The 9,488-nt window shown below is 37.4% G+C and overlaps 1 protein-coding gene across 1 annotated transcript in view; it reads left to right on the top strand.

Annotated features, from left to right (window-relative positions):
- Window positions 1-8,832, top strand: part of LOC104162505 (protein enabled homolog) — a gene marked incomplete at its 3' end in the record, with an annotated part of 13,569 nt that extends 4,737 nt beyond the window's left edge. Inside the window, exon 3 of the mRNA XM_009701244.1 lies at window positions 8,748-8,832. Within this exon, the coding sequence (XP_009699546.1) occupies window positions 8,748-8,832 (85 nt within the window). The remainder of the gene's footprint in view (window positions 1-8,747) is intronic.
- Window positions 8,833-9,488: the final 656 nt, after the last annotated feature.

Genomic DNA, 9,488 nt, shown 5'->3' with positions numbered 1-9,488 from the left:
ACTAAAAATAAAACATTGGTGTTAATTCCCCCCCCCCCCGCTCCAGCGTCTCTGACATAGCTGAATATTTACTTAGACTTGTCACTGGCTCTGAGACTCTAATATTGGCTCTTCGTTGTAGGAAATGGATTACCACTGCACCCCCTCTTTTTATAAACAAATTAGCCTTTTTTGAAAAGGTATTGAGGCTTGTATGTTACAAAAGGAATTTGTACTGACATGTGAAGAGCGATACATTACACATTGATAGTTTTGTTTCTTCTAATTTATCTGCTAGCCTTTTAAAAATTTCTAACATAGGCAGTCCTAGCTTGTATTCTGACGATAATGCTTCAAAAATCTGTACCTGAAGAGGACAACTTGTCTCTAAAAGTTATGTAAATTGCTGTGTTTCCTAGTATATCTGAAACAGCATATAGAATCTCCAACTCAAGTAAAATAAATAAATCCTATATAGCTAACTTCCCTTTTACTCTAGAACTGCTTACAATTAAAGCTTGATTCTTGCAGTATCCTTATTTTCTGCTGTGTTTTCTCATATTGGCAATTTCTTTTATTAGCTTGGTTATTTTAAGTTGTATTTTATTCATAAAAGGAAAGCAGTTTTAATGTTAGCTGAGCATGCTGTTCAGAAATTCATAAAGCTGTAGATTAATTTTAAACTTCATGCAAGGGCTCACAGAAATCTAAACTACTTCTGAGGAATATTAAAGATTATTTTGCGGACATCTTTTTGGTTTGCAAGTCAGCTGTTAGTTATCGCTCTCTTAGGCTTTTTTTTAAAAAAAAATAAATAAAAAATAGTCTCCTTCTCTTGCATATATTTGAAAAATGTGGTTGATCTTTGCTTGCAGTTGCCATCCTCAGCTCTTGTGGTGCTGGCAGGATTTGGGGTTGGTTGGTTTAGGCTCTCCCTCTGGTGGAGCTGGAGGAGGAGAGGTGAAGACTCTGAGCAGGCGATGACGGACGGGCTGTGGTCATTCTGAGGAGTTCAGAATACAGAGTAAAAGCGTCTGAAGTTGGAGTGAAGACTTTACTGCAGCAGGCAGTTTTCTTCTTAAAAACCAGTACCAGTTTGTCTCAAAGGACTCTGAGGTGATGGCTGCCTTGTAGAGTCTTTCAAACAACTTCACTGACATGTCTAATTCCCTTTTTGCCCCCCGATTTACAGTGCTGACCATGTGATCATCGTCTGTTATGCTTGAACTCTTTATTTAAATCGATGTAAAAGTCAAAACTGTTTTCACTCCATTCTGGTTTGAATGATTGTATTAGCTAGTAGCTATTCAACCAGACCCTATTTTCCTGCTCACTAGTGGAGCAGATTGTAGGCCACCTGCAAATCCAGGAGAGAAAGACAACAACACAAGACTACACTTTCTCCTGGCATTTTAGAGGAGACTACTAATGGTACAAGTTCCTACCCCATACTGTTTAGGAGGTGTATTAAAAATGAAAAGGAAAATTTCTGGCACTAATTTGGAAAGATTTTGGAAGACTTACTCATTTCATTAAATAATTGACTGAGGTGATCAAAGTTACACCTTCATCAAACAACAAGCATGTGTCATCCGTTTAAGAGGTCATTTGAAGAGGATGTCTGGCTGTAAGGCTGTGTGCAGCATGTTCAGATATTCAGTAATTGGTCTTAATTGTCTAAAGAAAAGATGACTGCTTTCCGCAAAGGTTTTGCCTTGCATTACAAAGAAAATTTTCATATCTGCATTAAGTAGAGCTCTGTCGCAATCAAAGTGACTCTGGAATGAGAGAAAAACCTCAACAAAAGGAAATTAGATGGCTGAGAAAATTCTCTGTGTGAGAGAGAATGGATTATTCCTTTGAAGGAATAAGGGCAAGTAAGGGAAGTGTGCATCGGGAGATGAGAGGAACAAAGAGGTATTATACTCAATTTTGCTGCAAAAAGTACCTTCTAGTTTAGCTGGAATTGGTGGTGTTTTGTGTGGCATCAGTCTTCAGTCTCAGGAAAGCCTTGCTAAGAGAATAACAATCTAAGTATGAGGTTTATATATGTGTAATTTGCATTTGAGGAGGTACTTTGAATTGTTCATTGCGGAAGATGAAAGCAGCAAAAGAAGAACTGAAGGATGTCATACAACCGTAAATAAGCCTATTCTGATTCTTTCTAATAGAATTACGTATATGTAAGATTCATGGTGATTTTTGTACTAATCTTTAATAGTTATATTGGTTCTTGAAAAGATCTTTGGGATATTCTGGATATAAAGGCAAGGATAGGAACAGCTTCAGTGAAGCTGTTCCAAGATTACCTAAGATGACACTTTAATTCACAGGAAAATGGGGAGGAGGAAGAAGAAACAGAGGGGTTTTTTGTTTCCAGGGTCTCTTTCTTTTGTTAGTCTAATCTTGGAAAAAAACCCTTGAGGTTAAAGTTCTTTGAAATTATTATTAACCCTAGAAGTTAGGTTGTCCAGTTATTAAATAAATTAATCAGACATTTATGGGGAAGAAATAAATGCTTTTTCCACAGCTGTATACAGGTGTGCAGTCCTTTCTCTTACAGCAAAGATAGTTCATAAAATCCTTGCTGATAGGGGAATGCACTTACTCATATCATAGATTTAATAATTTAGTATTTTTGGGAAATGCGAACTGAAACAAAAACTGAAGTTGGCTAATTGAAATATGTGTAGAGACTATAGGAGACTGAAATGAGAAATGTATATACAGGGCTAGGGGGAATCTCAGATGCTTCTCCTTGTACTGTTTTGGTTCACGTTATGCTAAAACTTGAGCAAAAAATTATTCTACTGCAATGAAGTAATTATGCTATACCTGTACTCTTGCCAAGCCTCTGGAGCAGGCTGTCAGCACTCCCTGTCAGAATGGTGTGGTATTTTTACCTGTGTTGTCAGAAGTTGGATATTATCTCTGGTTTTGCTACTAAGTTTTTTCCTTTCCTTTTGAATGTGGGATTAAGAAATTTTTTTTTGTAGTTACTAGATTTGATAATAGCTAATTCTGATTAACTAATCCTGATTTATATGCCAAAATATTGACCTAAAGGAAGCTTTAACTGTTTATTAGACAAAATACTTTTATTCCCTTTTAGTTGCACATAAGATTATTGAAAACATCATCAGTGTTAGTTGTGGTATTTGGAAGTGAAGGGAGAGTTGCTAAGTTTTCAGAGTTATAGTCACTTTTTAAGACTTGCCTGTGTTGTATTTCTGATTTGTGTGGTTCTTCAGAATTGATGTTGTGAAAGCATTAAAGTTTGCGTGGGCAACCCGAAGAATTTCATTGAAGTTTGGTAGTTGATCTTAACTGCATGGCAAAGATACATAGGCAAGTACATTAATTTTGTGGATAAAGTTTTGTTTAATAAACATTGGGGAATGTTAATATATTTTTCTCTTGAGGGTTCATTTTGTTGCCTTAAAAATATTACCAGTAGAAGTTGTAGCTATATTAAATCTACTGCCTTTTGGGAGCAGGGTGTTGTCATAAAATCATGAACATAATTGTGGAAATACAGCTTTGTTAGGCTTATTTCTGTAGTATTATACACAAATAGTGAGTCATCATCTATAACATTGCTATTTCAACAAATTTTGACAGAACTGGGGAAAAAAAGTAATAAATATCCTGCAGTAGATGATATTGATAAATTTAACTTTCGATACGTGCTTTTTTAAGATTGTGGTATTGTAGTTTCCTTAAGCAACCATAGCACTCTGCTGCTGAAGCTTTGTCTCTGCACAAAAGGTCGGCAGAGGGAAACCGCAAGCCTGCTTGAGGTCACCCCGCAAGCTGGTGCTGAGCCCAGCCTAGCACCCAGGTTATCGGCACTGATAAGCAAGGCTCTGCTGGCGTTGATATAGGAGGCTTATATAAATCCAAATGTATTTTAATAAATATTTTTGTTATTCTTGTCCCCTTTTATTACCTTGGTCAGGTAAAAGTGCTTGCGAAGTGAAATTGAAAGCATTTACTTTCAGCATAAAAAATGCAACATAGTTACCATTCTACTAAAATAAATCAAAGCGATGAGTAAATTAACTTGGCCAAAAATACTTAGAAAATGGTAACCGTGTATGAGGAAGTAGATGTTTGAAGAAAAGAAGTCTTGGATGGAAGATGAATCGCACGAATAGAAGTGCTAGAGAATAGTTTTGTCCCTTGTTAATGCCCTAGTTTTTGACCATGATAGTCTTGCATATAAATCCGTAATCCAAGTCCAAGTCTGGAGGAGTGATGCAGTTTTGCTTCTGGTGAAGGCTAGTTAGCAATTCTCCCCAGACTTTGTTCTGTAATGTCCTAGAGCAGGACAGGCTCTGAATGGGAGGAGAAGGAGCTAGAGACAAGTGAAAGAGATTACTTCACCATAACCATTTTTCTTATTACTTCCTAGCATAGATGTCTGAAAAAGCTTACTTTCCATTCATTCAGGAAACCTTTAAGCATTTAGTAAAACTTTTTAAAGTTCTTATATTCTATAACAGAAATACATCTTTTTGCTGTGGTTTTGAACTCTTTCCTGGGGTGTGTTCTTTGCTTAGTAGGTGTACTCAAACTGTCCGTAATGAAAATGTCTTCTAAAGATTATAATTAGTCAGTACGCTTGTCTTTACAGCATATGCCTATATAAATTAACTTGGTGTCTGCTTTCGGTCCATTCTTTCTTTGAAAAGTCAGTCATACTACGATTTGAATATCAGACTCTGTAATTGGAATGTTGCTTAGCTGTGACGCTAACATACTGAGAAATGAAAGAGTGGGAATTCTTAATTACCGAGTTGTTTATATAAACTGTTTCTCTGGGAGAAAGATTGAGATCTTCACCTCAAACTAAAATTCTCATGTGTGATAGTTGACCCAACTTTTTCTAAAGGTACTAGATTCAAAAAACCTCAAGATTTTGTCTTTTAATGCTGTGCCCTGAACCATACAGTAATTGCGGGGGTGGTTTTTTGTGTGTGTTTTGGCTTTCTTGAATCCTAGGGCATGTGGGTTTCTGAGGAAGATTTCACGTGGTCTGACTGCTGGTGGTCCCCCAAAAAACACTTCACCTATCCTTACGTTACCAGCTCCCAAGTGAGCCTGTCCAGCCAAATGAACATACACGTTGTAGCTCATTGTATAACCTGTAGTACATGTATTGTTCCAGTCTTGAACAGTAGATACTTGGGGTTTTTTTAGGGCTATTACCTCATAGGAATGTGATGTCCTCATTGTCAGCCAGGTGCCATATCAACACTACTATCATAAGGCAGGTGATGTTAAAAGAAGTGGGGTGGAGAGTTTGGTGTGAAACTCCAACACAAAAAATGTAATTGAAAGATTGAAGGAACTTATGAACTGAAAGGCACCGAGGGAGGAGAAACCATGTGTTTCCATCTCCAGCTTGCTAATTATACTTTCATAGGGTTGTGCAACTGGAATTTGTTCAGCTCTTGCATGGAGATATGGTGGTAAGAAATCAATTGGAGGTGAAAATGAAGTTAAGGAGTTTGATAAACTACAACTCTGTGGTTTAAAAAGGTCATGTTGGGGATGCTTAATTTTGTTCAAGCAGCCCCTAGCAGTCTGATGTTATTCTTCGAGCTATGCCAGCATAGTTGTGATGGCATGAAGAACCGGAACTGGTCCTGATCTAGATGGTGAAAACGCTTCTTGCAGGCTTTTTTCCCCTGGGATTTTTAATGCATTGGATTTCCAGTCCATCTCTCACTACACAGTTGCCTGAACTGTCATACAGGAAGGGTGATGTAAAGGTGAAAATAAGCTGAAAACCAGAAAGCATTGAAACTGGAGTGGCTGCTGAACAAATTAGTATGAAATTATATCCTCTGTCTGTCAGAGCGTGCTGTGGAGCATGCCATCTGTGCTTTCTTTAGAAAAAGAAAGATGTTAGATTTTCCTTAAAACTCAGAATGAATAGACCATTCAACCTCCTGTCTTACTTGGCTTGTACCGGTCTCTGAAGATAAAGTGATCCTGTAGAAGGACCAGACTTTTTTTCCAGGCAGTATCTGTGAATATTTCTCTTGGGGGTTGATGTTTTTGAAGTATCTTGAAGTGTTCAAAAGCCTCTGAGAGAGCTTTTTATTAGTTAGCTCCTGCTTATTTATTTACTATACCATCTGTCCCACTATCCAGACAGTTGTATTTTAGCAATGAATGGTGGTCTTGGCTTGCTGTAATAAATTTTACAGGATAAAACATACTTTTCCACCTGGTATGTACCTTTAACTTGCCATGTCTGTTAGCGTGGCGGTTGTTAAGAGTCTATGCTTGCAGAGAGGAGTTTGTCAGAGAATAGGCCAAATGATGTGGTAGCTGAACTTTTCTTTCAAGAAAGCCTTTGGCATACTCGGGTTGCATTTCCCTATGGCAAAAACGTAGGAGAAACACTAGAACAACCATGCTAGTTGTTAGCAGGTGATTGTGTTCGGCTCTGTTGCATGTGTAGCTATGAAGTAAGTCCATAACTTGCGTCACCTGGCCAACCTACTCCTGCTAGCTTGGCTTGCTCATGGTTGCAATCTGCAACATTAACAGAGAACATGATTGTTTGACAGATGGTGCTCTAGAACAGAGTTTGAGGCTATGAGAACAGGGTTTCTGATAGCTAGGCTGGTTGGAGTAGCCTGTGCAAGTGAAGCTGAATGGTTGGTTTACAGTGATGCTCGCAAAAGAGCGAGCTGGGGAGACACTGGTAGAAAGGTTGTAGAGTGGCCATCCACAGCATGATACTACCTTGTTCAAAAAAATATGTTAAAGATTAAATGGGTGAAAGTTTGAAGTTTTCATTTCTACTGTGTTTTCAGTACAAAATGGTTCCAGTTGGTAAATGGCCATAGTATGACCATTTCTTTTTATTTTTATTATTTTTTATTATATTTTTAGGTCAATGTGTTTCATACTAAGAAACAGCAGATCTGAGGGAAGGGAGTATGTTAGACCTGGCAAGCGGTAGCAGTATATAGCACCTTTAAGCAGCAAAACAGCTGCTGCTGGATTGTGTCTACTTCTAAAAGTCCATGAAAGGCTGCAGCATAGTGCAGACAGCGAATAGCCCGGCTGTTTGGGAGCTGCCGTCATGGCTTAATGGGCATAAAAGCCTTCCAGCTGTCACACAGGGGAGATGGCAGAGGAAGGACGTGTGACTTCGGAAGCTTTAAAGCAGAAAAGTTTTCTAGATGAGCAACAGGACAGATGTTTCTACTTACTGATAATTTAATTATTAATTATCATTGCAGTTAAATCTTTTGCATTAAAAAGAATATAGATATATCTGTGGGTATCTCTTGGAGATACTCCAAGCAAAAATAGTACATCCAGGGCAACATCATGTGCTTAGGTATGAGGACTTAATGCTTTCTGAAAAAAATAAATAAGGAAAACACAACCTCTGTAGTACGCTTCCTGCTTTTATTTTCTAGAAGTAAGTTCTTACATTATTTTTTATCTGTAGGGTACAGGAGATAGTATACACTTTTATAATTTTCTGGATTCGTTGTCTTTATGACTGCAGTGGAAACAATACTATGCTGGTTTGAGTAAATGAACCTTTTTGTATAGCCTTTAATCAGGGCATGTGTTTGCTGAGTCTGAGGCAGGTCGCCTGTCCTTGATGTCTCAGTATGTCACACATGGTCTCTTCATATTTTTGGATGACTTTCACAAGTTCAGATGGCAAGCAAATTTTACATTTTGATATTTGAGATGGGGGAGATCTCATTACAGCTCCCATCACTTCAACTATTTTGGTGGAATCTCAGCAAGAAATTACTGTTTTGCTTTGGGATCTTTTCAGAGCTTGATACATTCATATTGTTTTTATTTCTGCTTACTTATAAATTCCATAACCTTAAGTGTAGCTATAGTCTAAATAACTTCCTGGTTTACTGCCTATTTTTACAGAAACAATGCTTTAATGATCTACTGTATTCCATTCCACACTTATTCATCCTTCACTTCTGTTAATTCTTTTTAAATAATTTTGTGCTCTAAATACATTTGTGAGGAAAATGGAAAAGCTTCTTTATTTTTAGAAGAAAGATCTAGCGTATACAATTATTTGAAAGATGTATGATTTGGAATCGCCCATCAGTAGAAGTTGAATTTACGCATCCTCCTCTTTTGCATTTCCTGTGCTTAGCAGAATGCACAGTTTGTGCGTTTGTTATATGCCTCTGTTCATTTGGACACAATGCTTACCTATCCAAAAAGCAAGATCTTTGATCCAAGTTGATGAGCTAAAATATGAGTAAAATTTGGTGTGACCTGTAGAAACATACTACTTCTTCCTTCTCTCGATATGGTGATAAGCTTCTGATATTTTTTTCTCCTGTTCTTTTTTTTCTTTTTCTTTTCCCATTTCCAGTGTTCTATTTAGGTGAGTGTTTTAATTTTTTGAGCCTTTTCTGTTCCTCCAAGAGTACTTGCTCATTGTTTTAAGAAAACCTCAGACTTGGAGTGCTTTTCAAAGCTTTTGTCAAGTTCCATCATATGTAAAATTTATTTTGCATTTCTGTGAAACCTTTTCATCCATGTGAAATAAATCCATTCTGTAAATATGTAAGGTAACATTTGTTGCAGCTTTTATTTGCTGTATTATGTTGTTGAGCTTGTTTGGCTTAAAAAGCAGAAGTAAACAGTTCTTACAACGTCATGTGATGGCTGGCCTTTTTCCTTGATTTTGTGCTTTTTTGCATGGTAAAAGTTCAAATCATTAATTTATGGTCTGTGTTCACTTTTAGGTCCTACATTGCCTCGACAGAATTCACAGCTTCCCTCTCAAGTACAAAATGGTCCATCACAAGAAGAACTGGAAATCCAGAGAAGGTACAGTACTATAAGTGGACAGCTGTTCAATTAAAGAATGTAGTAGCTCCTCACTAATGATGAGAAATTAAATGTCAAGGACTTAGAATTACTCTTGCATTAGGGCAGCATTTGTATGCCTGCAGTTTTCAGTAGTACAGCTTTCCTCTGTAGAAACTTTGATTGTAGCTAGATCCCTAGTTCGTGATCTCCACCTGTTCAAACAATGCAATTGTTATTGGCCTGTCATGAAAGAGCTGAAGATTGGATGGGAGCCTTGGAAGATTTCACCGCTGTCATTTTCAACCAGACTAATTAATTTTCCAGTGACTGTGTCTTCAGTTTTTGACACACGCTTATAAAGATGAAAGCAGCAAGCAAGGAAGGAAGTTTTAACCTTTAAAAGTAGAGAATTAAATCATCATGGAGAATGACAATTTTTCTTCCCGAATGTGGGTGCACTAGATCAAAATATTGTATTGGAAAGCTCATTTGCCTTTATACTATATCAGTTCTTTAGCAAAGAAACCTTCATTTTCTACTTTCAGTGTATAAATTTATGGAATCTTTAGTAGTTTAACTTTCAGCTGTAGCAATACTGGTTATATCTGTGCTGCCCCCGGGGGAACAGTCCATGTTCCCCTCACCAGTTGGCACTCCTCCAAGCTGAGCTGTTC

Source organism: Cariama cristata, unplaced genomic scaffold, assembly GCF_000690535.1.
Source record: "Cariama cristata isolate BGI_N322 unplaced genomic scaffold, ASM69053v1 scaffold17505, whole genome shotgun sequence".
NCBI classification, from domain to species: Eukaryota; Metazoa; Chordata; class Aves; order Cariamiformes; family Cariamidae; genus Cariama; species Cariama cristata.
Note: the sequence above shows the minus strand (reverse complement) of the source record. Positions and strands in the feature narration are given on the sequence as shown.